This window comes from Brachyhypopomus gauderio, chromosome 4 (genome assembly GCF_052324685.1).
Source record: "Brachyhypopomus gauderio isolate BG-103 chromosome 4, BGAUD_0.2, whole genome shotgun sequence".
Taxonomy (NCBI): Eukaryota; Metazoa; Chordata; class Actinopteri; order Gymnotiformes; family Hypopomidae; genus Brachyhypopomus; species Brachyhypopomus gauderio.
Window position 1 is genome coordinate 7,524,635 of NC_135214.1, and position 22,386 is coordinate 7,547,020.

At 40.4% G+C, this 22,386-nt stretch overlaps 3 protein-coding genes across 8 annotated transcripts; 1 reads left to right on the top strand and 2 right to left on the bottom strand.

Annotated features, from left to right (window-relative positions):
* The first annotated feature begins 3,240 nt into the window (after positions 1-3,240).
* Positions 3,241-8,205, top strand: LOC143512045 (uncharacterized). Its single transcript, XM_077001916.1, has 3 exons — positions 3,241-3,933; positions 7,070-7,202; positions 7,435-8,205. Exons 1-3 carry the CDS (start codon positions 3,329-3,331, stop codon positions 8,182-8,184), a joined length of 1,488 nt encoding a protein of 495 aa, XP_076858031.1. The 5' UTR covers positions 3,241-3,328; the 3' UTR covers positions 8,185-8,205.
* Positions 8,206-8,384: 179 nt separating this feature from the next.
* On the bottom strand, positions 8,385-11,355 carry LOC143512047 (uncharacterized). Of its 2 annotated transcripts, none has more exons than XM_077001924.1 (3): positions 10,446-11,355; positions 10,147-10,217; positions 8,385-9,750 (listed from the first exon to the last, which is right to left on the bottom strand). In XM_077001924.1, exons 1-3 carry the CDS (start codon positions 10,446-10,448, stop codon positions 8,802-8,804), a joined length of 1,023 nt encoding a protein of 340 aa, XP_076858039.1. In that variant the 5' UTR covers positions 10,449-11,355; the 3' UTR covers positions 8,385-8,801. The 2 variants fall into 2 exon arrangements, with proteins under 2 accessions (XP_076858039.1, XP_076858038.1); XM_077001923.1 differs by having other exon boundaries at positions 10,147-10,226.
* A 1,851-nt stretch (positions 11,356-13,206) lies between these two features.
* Positions 13,207-22,273, bottom strand: LOC143512046 (immunoglobulin superfamily member 3-like). 5 transcript variants are annotated; one of them, XM_077001922.1, is made up of 7 exons: positions 21,117-22,267; positions 19,111-19,484; positions 18,615-18,870; positions 17,369-17,746; positions 16,741-17,151; positions 16,151-16,552; positions 13,207-15,866 (listed from the first exon to the last, which is right to left on the bottom strand). In XM_077001922.1, the coding sequence occupies exons 3-7, from the start codon at positions 18,682-18,684 to the stop codon at positions 15,823-15,825; spliced, it is 1,305 nt and encodes a 434-aa protein (XP_076858037.1). In that variant the 5' UTR covers positions 18,685-18,870; positions 19,111-19,484; positions 21,117-22,267; the 3' UTR covers positions 13,207-15,822. The 5 variants fall into 5 exon arrangements, with proteins under 5 accessions (XP_076858037.1, XP_076858035.1, XP_076858036.1 ...); XM_077001920.1 differs by lacking the exon at positions 13,207-15,866 and having other exon boundaries at positions 15,876-16,552; positions 19,111-19,258; positions 19,367-19,484; positions 21,117-22,273; XM_077001921.1 differs by lacking the exon at positions 13,207-15,866 and having other exon boundaries at positions 15,876-16,552; positions 19,367-19,484; positions 21,117-22,273.
* Between the last annotated feature and the right edge of the window lie 113 nt (positions 22,274-22,386).

The following is a 22,386-nucleotide window of genomic DNA, read 5'->3' on the forward strand; positions in this document are numbered from 1 at the left end:
AGACGTGAACACAGGCATTTACCCGACAGCTGTCCCCATGGGTCTTTGTGTTTATCCCTCTTTTCACGACCAGGATAGCTCCCCTTCATTCTTTCATCTAAGTGGTAAAATGGGCACACATACTTGAGGGGTAGGTGGGGTCTGACACCGGGCCGCCCAGCTCTACGTAAGCAACATTAATACAAATATTGGATGAAAAGGGGAATTAAGAGTCCGTTTTGGGTTGCTTTGTGTCTTCCTGCCATACGAGGCATTTTTGGTACAAAGCTCATTGGCTTAAGGTAAACTTTTGTTCTTAATAGAAAATCTCCACAACCAACAAAGACGCAGCTCATGTTACTGATCCCTGAAGGAGGGGACTAGCAACAGTAACTAAGACAAATACTGCCAGCTCATTGTGTTGGCGCAATTTCCAGTAAAAAGAAAAAGACAACCCAAAACCAAAACATAAGCTGGAATGCCTTGTCCCACAAAAACCAATAAGCCAGGAAGTAAATCATGTAAGATCCCAGATAAATCACGAGTATTTATCGAGTACTGCAATGATGTGCGATTCTTTTTATCGTCTCATTTTCCATTGACATTTACTCTGACAAACCAGGCAGCCATTTTCAGATGGATTAACCTGCAGGTCCTGAGGGCAATTTCCTATTTAATACATATACACATATTACATATTGCTCTGTGATCTTTTTTATCTGCCCAATCAGCCATGTCTGTTTCAGTTTTCAAATTTTTTGGTAAACGTCACTTTTAAAATAAATGGAAGTGAAGGGTAAAAAAATTCAAATCAACTAAATCATCAGCCCGTCTACTGTTAGAGTAAGCAAAGACAAATAAAAATAGATGAACATTTTAGAATGATTAAATCTCACATGGCTTAATTTAGAAATTGTGTTGTCTGATGCTTGATCTGTCCATGCTACGTTCATTAAAAAATCAGTAGACAGTAGAGTAGACACTTCGGAGTGAGAAAGAGACAGAACATGGAGTCAAAGACACAGAGAATGAGACGAATACAGTCTGTCCCAAAACATAGTGGACTGCCTAGGTAGGCAGTATTTTAATGGACATCTATATTCATAAGCAGAGGTGGGCAGTAACGAAGTACATTTACTTAAGTACTGTACTTAAGTACAGTTCTTGAGTATTTGTACTTTACTTAAGTTGATTTTTTTTAAATACTTATGACTTTCACTTCACTACAGTTGAATAACAAATACTGTACTTATCACTCCACTACATTTCTGTCCAGCTCTCGTTACTCGTTACTTCCACACACAACTCTCCTCCCCTCCCCCGATAGTATTTTCACAGGTGACAGCCTATCAGCAATCAAGGATGTGTCTGTGAGGTGTAAAATCAAGTTCGGTGTCGCTAGTCGTTTTTTTCCTAAATAACAGCAACATGAACGACGGCGGTGATGGAGCATGCCAGGGTTGCCAACTTTTCAAGATCGCTTGGAGGGAGATTTGAACCTGGACTTGGTGGCGAGTGTAAATTGTTGATCGGGGGTGGCGAACGTTACCAGGGCGGTGAAAAATGGACACAAATTAAGTATTATATCGCGATTGCCGGTGGTTGATAGATATAGATCAGAGGTAAATAAACTAGATTTTTTTTCGGCGTGAGATATCGGAACTGTGGCGTGAGAGCGTGTGAAAACAGTCAAATGCGTGTGTCTCACGCTCAATGCGTGAGAGCTGGCAACCCTGGCATGCTCTTTTGCACCCATGGCCGTATCTCGACAAAATGTTCCAGTTTTCTGAACGGATGAATCATTCCTATCGTTTTAAATGCATGCTTTGTTTGCCAAAAACAAACTATATCACTGCATACAAAAATTCACCGTCCCACCTGAGGAAGTATATTACGGTATGCAGCCTAAATGTTTTGTTAAGTGACTATGTAGTCAGAGGAGCTTTGCAGTAAGGCTAGTGAAATGACTTTGTCTGCTCAATCCACTGCTAGGTCTGCTAGGATCACTATAAATAATGTTAACATTATATTGGCAAGTAATTCAAACTACGGAAACATCAATAAGGGAAACCGTGTGGGTTAATCGAATCTTGTCAAATAATGTTTCCATTCTAATGTCAGTGTAGAATTAATGTCAATAATTCTAATGTGGCTGTGATTTCTAGTTTGAAAAGAGTTTGTTAGCATGTTGGGTGGCATGGAGTTGGCGGGCTTTAACCATACTGCAAAAGGTTGTAGCAAGGTTAGACTACCAAGATGCCATACTGCTAATTTTACTTTGTCTTTGTTAATATTGACTGTAGCATAATGTTGTATTGGATGACTGAATACCTAACTAGCAAAGAGAGAAAACCGTCATTTTATTATTGACTTTTAATATGGTAACGTAATTTGCTTAAACAGGTTAGGCTAGCTAGGCTAATCAGTGAATTGTGGTTTTAGAAAATGTTTTTGTTCCTTAAACTAAAGTGCAGGTTAAACTTTTCTGCTGCACTACCTGAATGATGTACATCATTGGAATATGCCTTATGGATTATTATCAAAGACTGTATGATTATTATGCCCAAAATGGATTTGGTAGGTTGTATAATACTTTTAAACTATAACTTTTTTACAAATGTGACGGAAGGTGTACTTTAATACTTAAGTATTTTTAAAAGCAAGTACTTCAGTACTTTCACTTAAGTAAGATTTTGAACATGCAACTTTCACTTGTATCGGAGTAGCATTTGACCAGTGGTATCTGTACTTTGACTCAAGTAATGAAATTGAGTACTTCGTCCGCCTCTGTTCATAAGGCAGACTATTGATACACTAGTTACAGAGCAATTTCATTGCTTGTTCTCATAGTGTATGCGAACAGTGTTGTTTACTTCAGTTTCCGTTGCCTCAGCATTTCAGCCTGATGGACTGTCCTCTTGCCGCAATTTTAATTCTCACATTAGATAAGCTTGTTGCGCCAAGAAGTTTGTTAGCTAGCTGGCTTTCCACAGCAGTAGTTTGAGGCTTCGAACACTAGCATAAATGCTAATCCCTCAGTGCATGAAACTGAACAAAACCTAAAAGGTATAATATGCTGTGGGTTTATAGTAAGCCATGCTTGAATGCCCACTTCAGTGAATTACAGTAACATACATTTGAAAACGTCTTCAACAGAACAAAAATTGTTTGCAATGAATGATGGGAAACCATTCAAGGTTTAAAGTATCTCAGTAGGCAGCATATTTAAAGTATTTAAGAATTCGCTCTGTGCACAAGGCGGAGCCTCTAACTTCCGGGTAGCGAGGGGTAAGCATACTTGTTTCCGGTTGTAGTAGTTTGTGTAGAGAAGTAGAGAGTGATAGCAATCATGAGTGTTTTTAAAATAAAGGAGAAACGATTAACCTACCAGCATCAAGAGAAAAGAACGTATCTTCATTGTTGTGTGCCTCTGTGTGCTAATTCTTCACGGTACAACTCGGAGATTAGCTTCCACAGATTTCCAGCAGATCCAGAAGTGCGAGGTCAGTGGCTTATAAAGATCCGTAGGGACAACTTCAGCCCCATTGCAAGTACTCGTGTCTGTAGCAGGCATTTCAACACGAGTGACTTTGTTGTGACGGCCGGGGGAAAGAGAAAGCTCAACAGAGGAGCGGTGCCTTGTCTTTTTGCCTGGAACAATTTTAGCACACCCGCGCCAAGGCTTAACGTTTGGAAACGCCAGCCGAGATGCCCTTCCCCGGCTTTAGCAGCGCCGGACTCCGACTCTGAGATGGACGTGCAGATAGCGCCTGATCACGACTACTGTGTTACTCCAACCACCTCAGCAGCGGCAGATGCTTTAGCAAACGAGAACGAAGCACTGAGGAAAAGAATACAAGAACTGGAACACCGGCTTGAAACGTTACAGCTGCAGTCCCGCTTTGGGCTTCATCGTCTTGCAGGATCAGATGAAGACATTCGTTTTTACACAAGGTAGGTCCATGTTTTTTGAATAGTATTAAATTAACTACTTTGTGTATCAGTTCTATTTATATATCTTTTCAACTTAATAAGAATGTGTTTAATTTAGTGGTGGGCCGTTAACGGCGTTCGTTAATTTGATACTCTTATCGGGCGATATAAAAATGATCGCCGTTAATCTATTCTTAAAGTTGGGTTGGAAACTGGGTCAAAATGGGTAAGCAAACTATGATGACTTTCAACTTGATAGTTTAGCTCAGCTGTATTCTTAACCAAATTGGGGCGAGAACGAGTTTTCAAACCGGTGAATTACAAATCGTACGTGTGTTTACATGGATGCCGCCACGAAGTCGCCAGGTTTGCTTCATGGAAAATTCATTTTTAACTGTGCATTCACACCGAAAGCGATAAAATCGCTCTCCGTCGCCGAGTCGCCAGCATCGCGTCGCGTTGGGGCGTGTCCAACATCACGCCTGCATGCAGCACGTGACAGATATGCAAATCACGATTTTAAAGCAGGACGCAGTATTTATTTTAATCTATTGATTACAGGACACACGATTATAAAGGAGTGTGTGTATAAAACATAGTGTGTGTATAAAACACATATAGTATATAAACCTAAAATGTTTATGTATTTTTTAACTTTTTACCCCAGACCCGAAGATCAAACAGGAATTTAAAAAATCATAACCAATAATCGGGTATACGCTAATTTATTGCAGATGTTTTTTAACAAATGAACAGTATTCCCTCCAAAAATAAACATTTTGTACTGTAAATAAACAGGGACACATCGTAAAGTGCAGGACATCCAGAGACAGCCACTATTAATCTCTCCTCCATTTTGCAATCGGAACAAATAATCAGTAGGAACCAAAGTCAGAGGTGCGGTTTCGGAGGAGGGTGCAAACATACTTTCTGATTGGTAGTCGCCGCCGCGCGTCACTGCTCATTTGCATAAAGTTGAGCCGAGCTGAACTTGATCGCGTCGCTCAGATCGCTCACTTCGCGCCGCGCCGCGTCGCTGGGTGTCGCTCACTCTCATTGAAAATGAATGACTTCCGGTCGCCGTGTCGCTCTCGTCGCTTTCGGTGTGAACGCACAGTTACATTTCAAATATCATGTTTAGCTGATTAAACATGTTATCAACCCCTTTTAATGTACAGTATGTAGGCTTACAAATTCATGTTTAACTGAATAAACCGTTGAACACGAGTACACAGCAAAAAGACCAGTGTTGAATTGACTCCCACAGAGTTAATTTTAACACTTTCTGAGGGTTTATATAGCTCCACACTCTGCAGAGTTAAATTAACACTTTCAAAATAGTTAAAACATTTAACACTTGGTGAGTTACTTTGTTAACTCTCAAAACAGAGTTAAAGTAACACTTTCTTTGAGTTATTTACTTTTTTTTTTTTATTATTTCAGTAGTTAATTTCACTCCCTAAATATTTAGTTATTAACACTATTAAAATGTTAAAATTAGAATATATTCCCATTCAGTTGAGGTCCTTCAAAGTTGAACTACAACATTGTGAAAGAAGGTACAATGTACAAACTTTCATCTCTAACACTATATGAACTTTGAATATTAAAACCATTGTAGAAATTAAGTTCAGATGTGACCAGTAATGGTGCGCAAGTAAAAGAAAGACACGATCACACCAGTCTCATTGAAAATGAAGGATTTAATGAATAAAGTGAACCAATGCAAAACCCGTGACATAATCTAAATAAAGGATACAATAACCAGAAGTGAACTGGTACATACTAGTCAACACAACTAGTCCCTGAACATAAGGGGAGCCCTCACCTCTCATGGGGACTCTTCAAGACCCGCTCACCCCACAACATCAGGGGGCTTCTACCTAAAAGATCCCTAAAGGTCCAGAAATACTGCTTTACATCTCTGGGGAGAAACACCTGCACCTAAAATAAACACACACACACACATATTAATTGTGAAACGCACACATAACCTTGCTTAATAATACATACACCTTGATACAGTAGTTTAGGCTATCAAAATCACATTACTATCCTTTTAATGTTGGTAAAAAAAAATTCAGAAATTGACGTTCACCAATTTTGTTTTTCCCTGTTCCACAATAAACTGCAGTGCTGTTCCATTCTGGCGCCAATAAATGCTACACCTTTTAAAACTGAAAGACCCTAGCATATAAAAACACACATTGGTCTTAGTGTAAAGACAAGTGGTGTTTTAATATAATTATGCATTTATTTTAATTAGCGGTGGGCCGTAATCAGCGTTAACGGCCCACCATTTATTTTAATCCTCACTGTCAAATTATGGAGCGCTAGCTAGCTAGCTATCGCTATCAGTTTGCTAACTTAGCTAGGTTAGGTATGCTAGCAATAACTGCTAATCACCTCAACACGTTTGTTATTCGGTCCCTGGCATCAAGGTTTTGTACGTATATAACATCCGAGGGTGTTTTATTGTACATAATCCATTTCACATAATCAAATTAAACTTTTCAATAAGACTGAATAAATAACACTCACCGTGTACATCTTTCTCCTAGAGGAAAATGGCGCCGACTTTCTCCAGCCGAGGTGAAATGAGTGGGCGGAGGAGTTTAATGACGTCTTTGCGGGAGTTATTTAGATGGATTAACACTGATTTGATCAACACTGTCAGATAACTCCAACACTGAACATCATTTAAATCTAACAATGTTAAAATTACTCTTTGGGAGTGAAAATTAACTCTGAAATGTTTAACCCTCAAAATTTAACACTCCAGTTTTTGCTGTGTAGCCTCCATTTTATTGAGCATGTTTTTTTTCTTCAAGTATCAAAGTAGAACAGCTTCCTCAAGCAGTCATTGATGCATTTTGGAAACAGGAGATGAGCTCCTGGTCTAATGCACCCTCTGTATTAAGAAACCCTATCTCAAAAACTGACTTTTAATCATTACTTGGGTAGCACGCATATGAACCATTTTAATATCTAGATTAATCTAGATTAATTTCAAGATTTCAGTGAGATTAATCTAGATTAAAAAAATTAATCTATGCCCACCCCTAGTATGAATGTGTTGTCATGTCTTGTGCATTAGTCACAGTAGTGTAGGCCTACAGTACCGATAAGGCAACAGTGATTATCATTTTATTTGTAGATTTGCATCATACAAGCATCTCCAGGCCTTTTGGCAACTGGTGGAGCCTGCTGTGAAAACCAGGATGGTCCAGATCACCAGTTCCTGTGCTGCCTCTGCCAACGTTGGTGAGCCAACTCAACAAAAAGCAACAGTGAGTTATATAGTCAAGATCACAAAAAAGTTCAAAATGTAATGTGCTACAGTTCTCACACACACGTGAAGTAACTGCAGTGCACTTCAGATGTTTTACATGTAGAACAACTGAAGTACACTGCAGTTATTTTACTCACACACACACTAAAGAACAGTGTAAAATAGATTAAATATGCACAGTGTACCTAAAATAATGCCTAATGATAAATTTATCTTATTTCTTTTCACAGAAACTTGCACCGATAGACGAACTACTGCTCTTTCTGATGCACCTGTCTGTGGGCCTACCTCTCAGGGATCTTGCCAACCGCTTTGGTATTCACCGGACCACAGTCAGCAGAATTATTGCAACATGGACACACTTTCTGTACCATCTACTTGGTTCTGTTCGCTTGTGGATTCCAAAAGAAGAAGTGAAGGCTCACTTACCACCCGAATTCTCAGCATTTCCTGACACGCAAGTGGTGCTTGACTGCACAGAAATTTTTTGCCAAACCCCCTCCTCTCTCGTTTTGCAGAGTGAGGTATTTTCCACTTACAAATCTCACACCACATTCAAGGCCATGATTGGAATTGCACCCCACGGTCCCATCACCTTTGTGTCTGCATTATATGCAGGCTCTTTGAGCGACCGGGAAATCTTTAAGCTGTCTGGAATCACCAAACTCCTCACTGCCGACACTGCAATTATGGTGGACAAGGGTTTTCTCGTGGACAGCCTTGTTCCTTGCAAGGTCTACCGACCTGCCTTTCTTTCAAAGGGGAGCCAAATGTGTAGAGAGGATGTCCAGCAGACCCAGTCCATTGCCCGCTTGCGAGTTCATGTAGAGAGATGTATCCGAAGGGTTAAAGAAAACAAGCTCTTTGACAAAGTCATACCATTGTCAGTGTGTGGAAGCATTGATCAGTTGTTTAGTGTGGCATGCTTCCTGGTAAACTACCAAAACGGGCCACTGGTGAACGCGTGGGCAGGCAAATGAATGAACTCTTAATTCTATGTACAGGAGATCAGAGTTTACTTTGTACTTTCTTTAAGTTGTTACATTGTTCATGTTCAATTTCCAATTTGTTTGTTTTGTAAATAATTAATTCTAGGTACTGTAAAAAAAGACACTGGGAAATATGCTAAACTACTTTATTCTTAAGAAATAAAGTGAAAAATAGTATTGTGTTGGCATTTGATTTTACTTCCAATAAAGAATGCAATGGACCAGTTTTGCTACAATAAAATTCATTACCGTTGGTCACATGAAAGGTTTATGGCATATTTACAAGCTTGATGAACTGTAAAAAAAAAAAAAAAGAGTTCTGAATGTTGATACAAAATTGTAAATTGAATCAGTTAAATATAAATGCCTATAATATATATACACATGTAATATAAATGCATATAAAATATTAACACTAACAATTTTATCTTGTATTTTAACATTCTGTTCTATAAATAGTGTCCGGACTATTGATATGGAACAAACACATTCTCACACTGGCGATGCCCTCAGCATATTCAGTATGTGTCATTTAGGAACTCCATGAGTTAAAGTGGAGGACACTGCTCTGATTGGAACTTTACACATCTTTTAAAAAGGTTAAAACTTCAAAAACAGTTTAGTCCTTTAAGCAAACTGCCATATAAACATAAAAAAAAAAAGAAGTCGCCCTTCTTTCTAATGATGGTAGCAACTTCTGCATCTCTGTAGATCCTCTGAATCACCATGTCCTCTTCTGCAAACACTACAAAGTCACACCACTCCATGCCTGTAATCTGGAGCTGACCTTGGACCTGCCAGTAGTAGCTGTGATGTTTCAACTTCATGGTGTCACTTTGCAACCTCAGGTATTTACAGTCAACGTAGATTTCCAGCAGGCCAAAGGGTGGGTTTTCAGGTGGGTCAAACACAACCCCGTCAGGCGATGACCCGAACCATGGAGCATCTGGGTGGATCACAAAGCCGCAGGGCCAGTAATTGGTGTTCTTCACCCGACAATACTCCTGAATGGCGTCATGCTCTAATGCCAGTCCCCTCTTCATTAAAGCAGTTTGAGCCACACCCCTTCTTACTCTCTCGGCGAGATGTTCTGCTGAACCACGGACATGGCAAATATCTTTAAAGTGGGAAGATGTTACTCTGTTCTTCCTGACTTTATGCCACTCTACGCAGACACTTTGCTCCCTTGTAGCAGCCTCTACCTTCCTTGCCATATCTAAAGTAGTTTGCAGGGACTGCAGATGTAGCTGCTGTTGGAGACTGCAAACAAACTGGCAGGTAGTAGGTGCCAAACGGTAACCATCTACAGGTAGAGGTGGTGGTGGAGGGGCATCTTGGTGGTAAAAGATAGTTTGGCTTACAGGTACTGGGTGCTGGTAGGAAATTGGACTGCCTTCTTGAACTTGACCACACGCAGAGTCAACCAGTGGGACATCAGCACTAATTGCCATAGTGATCAATGGCGCAATGTCCGCTGGGAAATCCTTATAAGCCTCATCCACTTTAAGGACATCAGGATCAGGCAGCTCCCCCCGCACAGCTTTGTAAAGTGTGCTCCTGTTTAAAATATCAGTTGACACTTTAAATTAGACAAATTTTAAGCTAAAAGACTATTTCCATACCAATTTATATACATTCAAGTGACAATGCTATGGCCACCTCTTTGTTTCTACACTCATTGTTTATTTTTTCAGCTCCACTGATCATATAGGAACACTGTAGTTCTATAATTACAGAATATCATCCTCATCCATTTCTGTGGTGGTCTATCCTATGGGGTCCTGAGTATTGAGCAGGGTGATAATATGCAGAGAAACGGGTGCAGGACAACAGTCTGTAATTATAGAACTACAGTGTCCTATAATATCAGTGGAGATGCAAAAATGGGTGTAGAACTTCGGAAGTGTCTATAATATTGTGACTCGACTGTGTAAAATAACAGTAAATACTTACCTTACACCATTAACAACAGTTCTCTGCTTTGGCTTGGTTGACATCACAACCATGTCACTGACCCGACCTGGCTTCAAACCCTATTAATGATTAATAAAACATTATTAAAAAACTGAAATGGGCTTCATAAAAAGTACTTGGTAACACTTGGTAATTCAGCTACATTGTGCTTCTGCCACATATTGTCTGACTACAGGTATTTCTAACATAACAAAATGGCCAATATGTATTCTGTAAAACAGATAGTAAATCCTTTGTAAAATGTGTTTTTTTCTGGTATCTTACTGGGATATACTTACCATGATTCTCGGCTTGTGCCAGCATTGCTCTGTCTCTGTACAGCTCAGGACTGGGGGAACAGCAGCAAGATTGAGCTGAGAGTAGTGTGCAGTCTGGTACAGCAGTGCAACATTATGGTTACACAGTGCTGTTCCAGCTACACATGAACACTCGGCTTCAATCAGCTGCACAGGGGAGGAGTCCTCAAAGACAATCTTTTAAAAGGAAAATGGCGTTGTGTTACAATCATAGTAGACAACAATATCTCATCGGTTTTTACATAAACAGAACAATAGGAAAGCTGTTCAAATTGTTTTGAGTGATCATAGTATCTAGTGGTTTTAACATAAGTTGCATAAAATAGTATATTTGGAACACTGTTTTAGTGTTTTAATTTATTCAAAATTAAGTTAAAATACAGTTTGTACAACTGAACAACAATCCAATACATAAAAACAAACATGCGGCAAAGAACAGCCGCCAAACACTTTCTATATATATTTCTATATATATTTTCTTTTTATATATATATATAGCCACATAAAACCCCCATAACATAGCTTGAAAAGAACTGCCTTGGAACTGCTGAACAACTGAACTATCTTCCATCCTACTCTGAGGTTGTGAGGTTTCTCATGCTTCCTCATAGACCTATGGCAGGTAGCTCGGACGCTCACTCTCCCTGTTCCTGGATCTTTATTTGATACTGGGAACAATATAATGTTATCACCAACACACTTACACTGGACAACATTAGTCAAGTTATTCAACAGCTATATTGCAAAGTTACGTAACAACGTTATCTCCAAGAAAGCAAATCATCTGTGGAAGTTAACATACGGGAGATATGGTTAGCTTAGCTAGCTACTGAGCTAATGAGTTAGCTAGCTTAGTTCTCTAGATAAATACACTTACCTTCGCAATTGTCGATGTAACTCGAGGCGTAAATCTGGGGGGGGGGGGGGGGGGGGGGGGGATGGGTGGCGAACGCTAATTGTTGACCGGGGGGGGGGTGTGGCGAACGTGAGTTGTTGAGCGGGGGGTGTTGTATATCGCGATCAAGTGGAGGGCGACATTGATATGGATCGGAGGTAAATAAACTATTTAAAATAGTAAATAAAAAAAAATAGATTTTTTTTCTCGCCGTGTGAAATCGGAAGTGTGGCGTGTGAAGATGGTCAAATGCGTGTGTCACACGCTCAATGCGTGAGACTTGAGAGCCCTGCGAAGCCTGAATGATTCTCTGAACATCGTTTATAGTTATTTTCGGCAAATCCTGAAGGCATCACGTATAGAAAGCCATACTGCCTGCTGACCGACGTAGAGAAGCGGAAATGCCTCCGCTTACCAACCGTAGACCGGAAACCGGCAGCGTCGTCTTACGCAACTAGCCAATTGGGACAAGCTACATTTCGGGAGCATGCACCATGACGTAAAACGCTGTCCATGTAGACATCTCACTATGTTTTGGGTCAGACCCATGGATAACTATTGAGGAAAAACAAAAAGGAAAAGTGTGAAACAAGTGGGAAAAGACAAACACTGTTCAGCGAAGAGGACAACAATAATGGGGCAAACCAGGACACACGGAGCTCAAGCCAACTCTGTAACGCGTGGATGAGGAGACAGGCACCACGACGGTTACAGTGAACACAGAAGTTTATTCCACACACAACAAACACGTGGAGTCCGGAACGTTGATGCAAGCACACATGAACACTCACGCAGGTACGCACTCAGGACAAAGACGAGCACAAGACATTGCGCGAACGCACATTATATAGGTGATAAACACATGCCCTCGTGATCTCGAGACAAGGCACAGATGCGACTACGAACACGCTCACAAACGACCCACACCCACGGAAGTACAAACATGGGCATAACTGCATGCAGACAACATAACGACACGCCCACAGGGAAGGGTCAGGAGCTGTCACCGTGACAAACTCATGGGTATAAAACTTTTATTATGTTATCAGTTTTTGATGAGATTCTTGTCTTGCCTATTTTTTGAAGTTGTGAATCATAGAAAAAACCCTCACTGGTCCTTTGCAAAAAAAGAAATAAAACATTTCACTCAGCTGATCTATTTATATTCTAAAAACATTCCCCAAAACAATTAAAAACAGTAATAAAACTCTTAAATGGAGTTTAAAAATGTCCCAACATGCAGCAGTGAAGAGAGTTTGCATCTTGCATATCAGCTCTGTTCTTGGGTCAACATCCTATTGGGCGTTCCCTAGCACCAGGCCAGTGCTTTTACTTGAAACAGTGTCCAGATAATAAAGCCCACACTGTGGATGGTCGCCGTGGTCATATGCTTGTGCATGTGACTCAATGGCAGCTGAACTCCGACTAGTCTAACCTCAGAGCACCAAACTCAACACGGCATGGAACACGAATCTACTACAAGATTGAATTGTGTCTGTGTGCACCTGCATGAGAGCAGTCTGAGGTTGCAGCATTCTCACCATGTGCAGGATTAATAATACACTGTAAAAGTGACACGGACCTGTGTGCATTGGTGTAGGTCATGGAGAAGAGAGTGTAAACATCACGTATTGAAGAGCAGCTGACACTTGTTCCAAGTGCCCAGCTGTAGTAACTCTCATCGTCAGCCTCCAGGACGACAGTCAGTCCGGCCAGACACCCCCCCTCAAAGAGGCCCTACAGCCGTAGGCATGAACATGCCCTGCAGGAGTTCAGAGGTTGTGCTCTAGGGTGTGTTAGAAATTCGGCCTTCAGGAATCAGATTCAGGAGTCAGGAGACTGGACGGCTTCAATGTTGACAAGTTTATTGACACACAGAGCATGTAACATAAGGTGGATCACGACCAGTTCTACAGTAGTCTAGTTGGGAGGACCTTATATACATTGTGGAATGTGGGAGGAGGAAGGAGGAGGAAGACGAGGAGTTTAAGGGGGGTAAGTGGGGGATGAAGGTGAGGAGGAAGAGGAGTTTAAGGAGGGGTCACTGTGGGATGAAGGTCAATCAATCAATCAATCAAAGTTTATTTGTATAGCACTTTTCACAACACATGTTGTCACAAAGCTCTTTACAGGATTTAAAAGGTTAACAATACTACGTGTCCAGAACCCTAATGAGCAAGCCAAAGGCGACAGTGGCGAGGAAAAACTCCCTATGATGGTGGGGAATAGGAAGAAACCTCGGGAGAACCAAGACTCAAAAGGGAACCCATCCTCCATTGGGCGGCCCGTTAACACACAAATTACACAAAATGCAGACAAATACACAAGTCACACACAAATCACACAATCAGACTAAGTAAAGGTAAAAATGAAAGTTCTGGGTTATGATATTGTCACTGTAAATGTCTGTTGATGAACGCCAGGCTTTCATTCCGTGTCGGAGCAGCGATACGAGATGTAGTAAATATGTAACAGATTAATCAAAGGCCAAACTAAACAGATGAGTCTTCAATCGAGTTTTAAACATTGAGACTGTGTCTGAGTCTCGAATAGAGGCAGGAAGATTATTCCACAATTGTGGAGCTTTAAAAGAAAAGGCTCTTCCACCTGCTGTGATCTTTTTGATCCTAGGAACAGTTAATAACCCTGCGTCCTGTGAGCGAAGTGAACGCGCTGGGTTATATTGTTCAATAAGTTCACTAAGATAGTCTGGAGCTAAGCCATGCAGCGTTTTATATGTTAATAAAAGTATTTTATAGTCAATACGGAATCTAATTGGCAGCCAGTGTAATGACGATAGTACGGGTCTAATGTGATCAAACTTTTTAGTTTTTGTTAAAACTCGTGCTGCTGCGTTCTGAACCAGCTGGAGTTTGTTTATCAATTTACCAGAACATCCAGCTAGGAGACTGTTGCAATAATCTAAACGAGAGGATATGAATGCATGGATTAGTTTTTCTGCATCACTAATATTTAATATGTTTCTAATTTTGGCAATGTTGCGCAAGTGAAAGAACGCTACCCTAGTTATATTATTAATATGTGTATCGAACGAGAGATCTGGGTCTATTGTGACGCCCAAGTTCTCTGCGCTGGGGGTTATAGAAAAAGAATGTAGATTCAATGCTACATTATGTATCTTGTCTCTCGCAGCCCTAGACCCAACTATTATCAATTCTGTTTTATCGGGATTTAGTGCTAGAAAGTTACACGCCATCCAATGTTTTATCTCTTCTACACATTTCTCAATCTTACTGTTTGCGCCTAAGTCATCGGGTTTTGCCGATAAATATAGCTGAGTGTCGTCTGCGTAGGAATGGAAACTGATGTCATGCTTATGCATAATCTCGTCTAAGGGTAACATGTACAGTGTGAATAGAAGTGGTCCTAGGACTGTCCCTTGTGGGACACCATATTTAACCTGCACAGATTTAGAGGTTTTATTATTAACACTTACACATTGGAAGCGGTCAGTTAAATATGATCTAAACCAGGAGAGTGCGACTCCTTTAATACCTACCGTGTTTTCTAGTCTATCCAGCAAAATGTTGTGGTCTACAGTATCAAAAGTTGCACTAACAGTATAAGGAACAAGACGAGCCCATTATCGACCGATATTAGTAGATCATTCACTACCCTGAGTAAAGCTGTTTCAGTGCTGTGGTTTGGTCTAAATCCTGATTGGAACTTTTCATGGATACTATTTGATTGGAGATAGTGGTTTAACTGATTGGAAACTGCTTTTTCTAAAATTTTAGAGATAAATGGGAGATTAGAAATGGGTCTATAGTTGGCTAGAATCTGCGGATCGAGATTCTGTTTTTTAATCAAGGGTCTAATTACGGCGCATTTTAATTGTTTGGGCATGTAACCTAGGTTAAGGGAGGAGTTAATCATATTAAGTAAGGGCCCTGCAATGGCTGGGAGTAGGTCTTTAAATAGACGGGTTGGAACTGGGTCAAATATACATGATGTAGGCTTAGACTAATTAATCAGTGTTGTGAGCTCTTTTTGCGATATAGGATCAAAGATATTTAGCTCAGTAATATTTTTGGATGCATAGTTACTAATAACTAAGCTACTGGGGTTGGATTGGAGGTTAGGCTGCAATGTATTATGACTCTGTAGTCGGATATTATCTATTTTATTATTGAAAAAGTTTAAAAATTCATCGCTAGTGTGTGTATGTGCTGGTGAGGGCACTTGGGCAATATACATTGGGTTGGGTAGCTGATAGTCGTCACCTTAGGGTTAAGACTTCAAAGGATATACAAACAAAGGACAGAGGTGCTGGGCATGCAAAAGTGGGTAACCATCAACACTTCTCAGGGATTCTGATAGTTGCCACATCAGTGGTTGACAGACAGCAGACGATGAATAATCTCCATAGAGACAAAGGGGTGAGATTTGAAAGAAGCATCTTTTCTCTCAGGTGGCTGGATCTCTGGCCTCGAGGGAGCGGTCTCAGCGTGTCAATCCGTCGTGGTCAGTCATGCAATATCGGTTTGCTATTGCATATTTAATTTACATAATTCAGTTTTACTAATCAATAACATTTAGTTAATATGACATTTTATTGTTGGTAAAAACCATATGAACTGCAATTTTAAGCTGCAATCTTTAAGCTTAATCGTGAGTAACTCTTGTAAGTAGTAACTGTGAATCATTACAGTAACACAGTTGTACTATATGTAACAGTTATACTACATGCTGTATATGGTTTATAAGTACATTTTACTTAAATAATAAAAGGAATAATATAAGCATAATAAAAGGAATGCCTGTGTCTGACCTTTGGGTATGATGTGTACCGCCTCAGAGGAGATCTCAGTGTGTCCTCTGGTGAAGAGCCCACTGTCTGTCCTCTCCTCCTGCCCCACTCGACACTGGTACTGGCCCTGGTCTCCACTCATGATTGGTTGGATGATAAGGGCAAAAACACTGTCACTGATCTTAATGGCTCTCAGCTCCCCCTTCTTATGCCTTCCTGTGTAGTCAGCAGATACAGTCAAAACCCCAGAAGGTCCTATTTGGGCCACTTCGAGCTGGTTCTTCAGCCAGGACACTGAGAAGAAACGTGTTTGAACGTTCTGAGCCTTGACACTGCAGCGTATCTCCAGCGGTCCTCCCTCCTGTACTTCACCGGTCAAAAGCTCAATATGAGAGGTGAAGGAGTCTGCATCTGGATTAACATCTAGCAGCCAGGACAAAGAGATAAGCAGCTTCATTAATACCACTCATAATACCATTCATTAATACCATAGCATTAATACCAATAACAGGACTGAATAACTGCACACTGAGCTCTAATCATTTAATTCTGGTCATCAAGGTAACTTGTCAAGAGAAATGGTTAGGATGAAAAGGAATGGTTAATCTTACTCAGAGTTTCCACCTTTACATTGGAGCCTGTGGTATTCTTGTAGGCAATGCGCATCCAGGAGCGATCAGGATCTAGGATCCATTCGTCAGCCTGACAGTAGATCTCCCCACTGTCTGACGGCTGCACCTGACTTATCCTGAGCCTGTAGGTGGTATCTTCTACTTTCTCTATGCTGATAAGCCCTGAAAGGTAACGATGTTCAAACGATGACCCTGGTCTCACAGTCAGGTCCTTGTCCAGGGATATGATGGGGAAGGTCTGCTCGGTGCCACGCACGTACCACGTTACAGACAGGTGAGTGTGCTGGAAGGTGTGACTAGACACTTGACATTTCAGCTGGAGGAGATCCCCCTCAGAGACGATGAGAGACGCAGGGTCAGAGGACGACGCCACCAGGGTGTCCTCAATGACTGTTGAGGATGGAATAGACGTGTTTGAAATGTATGATTTTCTGCATTTTTTGCAGTATACTAAAGTAAAAGATGTACATATTAGCAAAAATTACTACAGTACTAAATCTCTCAATCTCTCTAATAATTTCTCTCCTAATCCCTCTTCAATCTCTCTCATATGTTGGTATATGATCTAAAACCATATTGTAATGTGTAGAAGGTAGAGGACATTTACCATTCACTTCTGTGCTGGCAGTGTATGATCCAAAATAAGTCCCGTCTGTGTTTGGTGTGAAGCATTCGTAAGTTCCAGCGTCCTCCATACGCAGGGAAGCAAAGTGTAGAACAGCGGAGGAGCCCGACAGCCTCTCGATGGCGACGTCTCTGGTGTTCACTCTGCTCGTGAAGATGGCGTAAGCGTAGTTCGGGTCAGAGGTGTGAATGATACGGATCTCCTGCTCCTGCTTCGAATCCTTGTACACAGAGAAAGCAAAGTCCTGCTGGGACGATCCCTTAAAGTTGCTGACGTAACAGGAGAGGGCCATGGGGAAGCCCTTCACGCGGAACAGTGGACCTGCTGGCATCTCCACTAGCCGCTGACCGCTGATAACACCTGCAAGGAACACACGAGCTTGTTTGATGAAACAAACATCCACCTCGAAATGTTCATTCTGTTACAGGATTTTGAGATAAAAATGTTACAAATTATTACATGGATTAAACTCACTATAGTTCTCAGTAGTTTATGTCAAATTGACTAGATGATAAATGTGTTACATTGTTCGAAGCCACAAAATAAGACAAAGATCTGCATTGTATTTTCTGCATTTTTACGCTAAAGGGACGTCCTGATTAACAGTTTTGCATTTTTATCTCCAATATCTCAAATTCCTGTTTCCATATTTCACAGCTTTGCTATACATAACAGACCAGGTTTCACAGCACACAGGAGTTTATTTCTTTGGGCCTAAAAACCTACCAACACCAAGTTATTTATTTACTTAAAACAACATGAGCTCTTTAAAACTAGCCCATGAAAATCATCCAGAAAGTAGCAAATCTAATGACAAACCTCTGCTGGCTATAAATCATGAGATTCTGCTCATGTCAGTTGTGCAGATCAAACAGATTAATGATTTAAAAAGATTAATGGTGATTAATGATTTAAACAGATTAATGATGATTAATGATTATTGATATAACTCAAATGTTAAAAGTTTTAATTGTTTATCAAGTTAAAAGTTTCTTCTAAACAATTCATTATGTTTTGGTAAATTCTATGGTATGGCGTCAACAGATGCCCTGTACGTTACAGTAACTTCTGCATGGTATTTCTTCACTCTGATGTGGACTGCTGTGTGCGAAAAGGTTGTCGGTATACAATAGCAAACACAGATCTAAGCAAGCAAATAAGAAATAATCTATTAGCCACAGAGACAGTAAAGTGTCTGTGGAAATGTCAGATTAGATTGTGATCTCACCGCTGCACAGGAGTCCTGTGAGAAAGGCCAGCAGGGCCTGCAGCCCGCGCGGAGGCCGGGAGAGGCTCATTCTGAGTATGTCACACACACACACACCACCCCTGCACCACAACGTCTGCTGCCCAGAACAGGATACACTCGAGTCTAGCACATGAAGGCGCTGCGTTGACGGACGACTACCGTGACATCACACAGCCAAACGGAAGTGAGAGATAATGTGGTTTTCCTGTAGTCTCATACGGTGTCATTGCTTGGCCTGTTAACACAAGGTGCTGTAATCATCACAGATGCATATATTTCTGATAAAGGTACATTAACAACAGACTACGTAAGAGCTCTTATGGGGAGGTGTTTTAATAGATCTAAGTCTGTTTCACAACACACAGAACTCAACACTTAGACAAACTCTGTCATTCAAATTTACACCTTAACATGTGCATTGGAACAAAATTACGCTGACGTTACATTGCAAGAGGACCTAGCAAGGGGTTCCCACCTGATGTTCAGAGACAGCCATGTCCAGACTGCATGTGTATTGTTCATGTTCCTTTTTCTATCAAACTAGAGTCAGATTATTGGCTATTGGTCTTGATTGACTGGATGAGGTTTTCACCAGATTAGAGCAAGACGCTGTAAGAGGGCCCCTGAGGGTTGATGTGAAACCCCTTGGTTTAGAGCTCAATGCTGAAACACCGTAGGTAACAGGGATGTACATACTGGGACTAAACTGCACAGGGTAGTGCATTTCATACCCGGAGTCTGACACCCTGCCGTTGAGAACGTCAAATACCACTGCAGGAAACAACAGCCAATTTCGCCATCTAGTGGCCAACATTGACATGTCGTTTTTCACATGACTTGTTTGATTACCTACGAGGAAAAAAATGAGAGCGTTAAGAAGGCACAGATCTATTTTGCTTTTATCAGTTCTCAGAAGTAACTTTTACTGCATTCAGTATACTGTTATACAGGTTAGGTGGGAGAGAGTGTGTGCACAATAGAAATGAAACTTCCAAGCTTTCTTTGATGAGGAAACGTAACAGATCAGTGAGCATGATCGGTATGTAACTGCTATTAAGGAAGTAGTTGTCTTTCCTTATCAGTTAGAACATATGTGACCATGTATGTAAGGGAAGGTCAACGTTAAGCGCCAGGCTCTTCTGTACTGTAAACGTGTAACTAAAAATAATGAAATCTACTATAAGGAACTCAGCATGAAAGAGAAACCCAGATGTCCTGAGAAGATATCAAACTAAGCAAAGAGGAACAACTAGAAATGGGACCTGCACTCAGCTCAAGAACCACAATGTGCTGATCTAGAACAGACTCGCATGGAAATATTCAAGAACAAAATCTGAGCAAAACTCAGTAATTGTTCTCAGTAACCAGAACAGCACAGCAGAAGAGCAGAAACCTTATATTCTTTATGAAGCTTAGAAAATAACCCCACCCCCACCCCAAAATAGTTCTTAATTAGTAACTATACTATCCTCTCGTCCTTAGCCTGCCTCTCTCTCTCTCTCTCTCTCTCTCTCTCTCTCTCTCTCTCTCTCTCTCTCTCTCTCTCTCTCTCTCTCTCTCTCTCTCTCATTTCATTCTCTTCCCCATTCTCTGTTCACACTGCAATAGAATTACTGTATAGCCCAAAAATGTAAATTAAAAATGAGACGTTATCTGTTTGCACAAACTATGTAAACGTTAGGCATGTTACGCGTGCGCGGTGACCAGCCCTAGTGTGCTCGTGTGGGATACATCTTCAAAACGCCGGCGTGCATCAGAACATAATGCATAGTGATTTACATACATCACCGGCAAAGCAGGCGCTTGTCTTGTAACCTAATGTTTAAAGCCGTTGTCAGAGAAACAAACATATACAATAAAAAAACGTGTATACTATATTTTGATCATTAAAATGTTATTTTAGCCTTAAATGAACTAACAACAACAAATGAACACAACAAACCCTTGTACTCGTAAAGCTAGTTTCGAGCTAGGAAAAAACCATTGAACGATGCAAAAACATTGCTATATATTCAATATAGTTGAAAATCACATAGAATTAATCGTTTCAATGTTTGGTTTCAACGGTTTTACACGTTTATTAGCCTACATATAAACACGTTGGTTAATTAAAAAATATCTTATAATATTGCTAGTTTTACTGTAAGTGTTTCGCATATTTTCAAACCTAGTATGTCTTCATTAAGGTAAACGCTCACTTACATTCATGAAGACCCAGTATAACAACGCAGTCGTGAACACATTATAGTATCTGTACATAAAAGTAATTTTAAGTCATTTTTTTCGCGCTTTTTATTGCGTAATTGGGTAGCTATAACAAACGCATTCTCGTTTCGTTTCCGTAAACTACGAAAAGCCACATTTAAGCTGATATAGCAGTTATCGTTTCAAACTGTAGACACGGAACAGTGAAATTAGCATTTCACAAACGTCAATCATTAGCCTGTTACTGTAGTAAATTGTAACAATTCCGTTTCATACCTGCTGATGCCAACGCAAGAAATCACCTCATCAACACAGAACAGGCAGGAGAGCCGCGTGCACCGCTCTGAGCACAGGTGGGCACCAATCAGCCTTGTGCTCATGGAGGCAGGTATAGGGAATCAGGAACCACATCCATATATACCAGTGGAATTTAACCTTCAAATTCAAACCCAAATCCGGTCTTGGATATTGTAGTCCATGTAACTGGTTGGTCACTTTGTCATAGGACCTGTACCTTGAGGACTGAGATGTAAGTTTCTCTGCAATATAGCCTCTTTGGTCAGTAATCTCTGCCAGAACCTTGCTGGTCTGACTTTGAATTTGTTTTGGTTTTGTTTTGTTTTTTGGTTTGTTTATTGGGTTTTGTGTTCTTATTTACAAAATTATTGGTGATTTATTTACACATAATTGAAATATAAATTCTCAAATATACCAGTAAAGAATATACATATGTATATGAACATCAACAAAATAGCACCATACAATACACTCCAGTGGTCAATGAACCTGTAATAATCAGAGTTTATACAGTTTGTCATACTGAAGGTTTTCACCCATTCAGAGTGAGAAGTTTGTGTATCAGAAATCACATGTGTTGCAGGAGCTTGGTAACACCATCATAGACTCTAGAAAACCTGGATTTAGTCATAACAGGCCACAGTGTACACACAAAGAATGAACACAGATGTACATGACCGAGGAGAATTGTCTTTAAAAGGCAAGAGATGTTTGGATGAGAATTCGACTTTAGTCTCAGGTGAGGGCGTTATTAACCATCAAAGTCTTATTTTAAAACTCTGATAAATTCTCAAATGTATGTGTGATTTGAATACCACAATATGTGAACTATGAAAAGCCAAACTAAATGGGAAGTTATGCAGTGGATACTTACAAGATGCAGCATTTAGAGGCATACATACATACATAGCACCATCCATCATTATTGGCACCACTGGTTAAAATGTGTTAAAAGCCTTAAAATAAATACTTTTTAAAATTCTCACTCTGAAAAGATTTTGAAAAAGAAACCTTCAACTCAAGTGGAAAAAAATATCCTGACTAAGAAATAATTATTTCCCATTAAATGACCTATTCCTCAATCATTGGGACTCCTGGTTATAGTACACCCATGGTGTGTACAACATCCCTTTGCCAACAAGACCATACTTAATCTTCTCTGACAACTCTTCACAGGATAGGAGAATACAGAAAGAAGGATCTTCAACCATTCCTCTTGCACAACCTCTCAATCACGGACGTAATTGGG

Coding starts and splice junctions, on each gene's coding strand:
- LOC143512045 (XM_077001916.1), top strand. CDS start 3,329: ATGAGTGTTTTTAAAATAAAGGAGAAACGATTAACCTACCAGCATCAA. Junction 3,934..7,069: donor GACATTCGTTTTTACACAAG/GTAGGTCCATGT, acceptor TTTTATTTGTAG/ATTTGCATCATACAAGCATC. Junction 7,203..7,434: donor CAACTCAACAAAAAGCAACA/GTGAGTTATATA, acceptor TTCTTTTCACAG/AAACTTGCACCGATAGACGA.
- LOC143512046 (XM_077001921.1), bottom strand. CDS start 18,684: ATGAGCCTCTCCCGGCCTCCGCGCGGGCTGCAGGCCCTGCTGGCCTTT. Junction 17,747..18,614: donor CACAGGACTCCTGTGCAGCG/GTGAGATCACAA, acceptor TGTTCCTTGCAG/GTGTTATCAGCGGTCAGCGG. Junction 16,553..16,740: donor TGTAAAGGTGGAAACTCTGA/GTAAGATTAACC, acceptor CCTGGCTGCTAG/ATGTTAATCCAGATGCAGAC.
- LOC143512047 (XM_077001923.1), bottom strand. Junction 9,751..10,146: donor ACTGTTGTTAATGGTGTAAG/GTAAGTATTTAC, acceptor TATTTTAAACAG/GAGCACACTTTACAAAGCTG.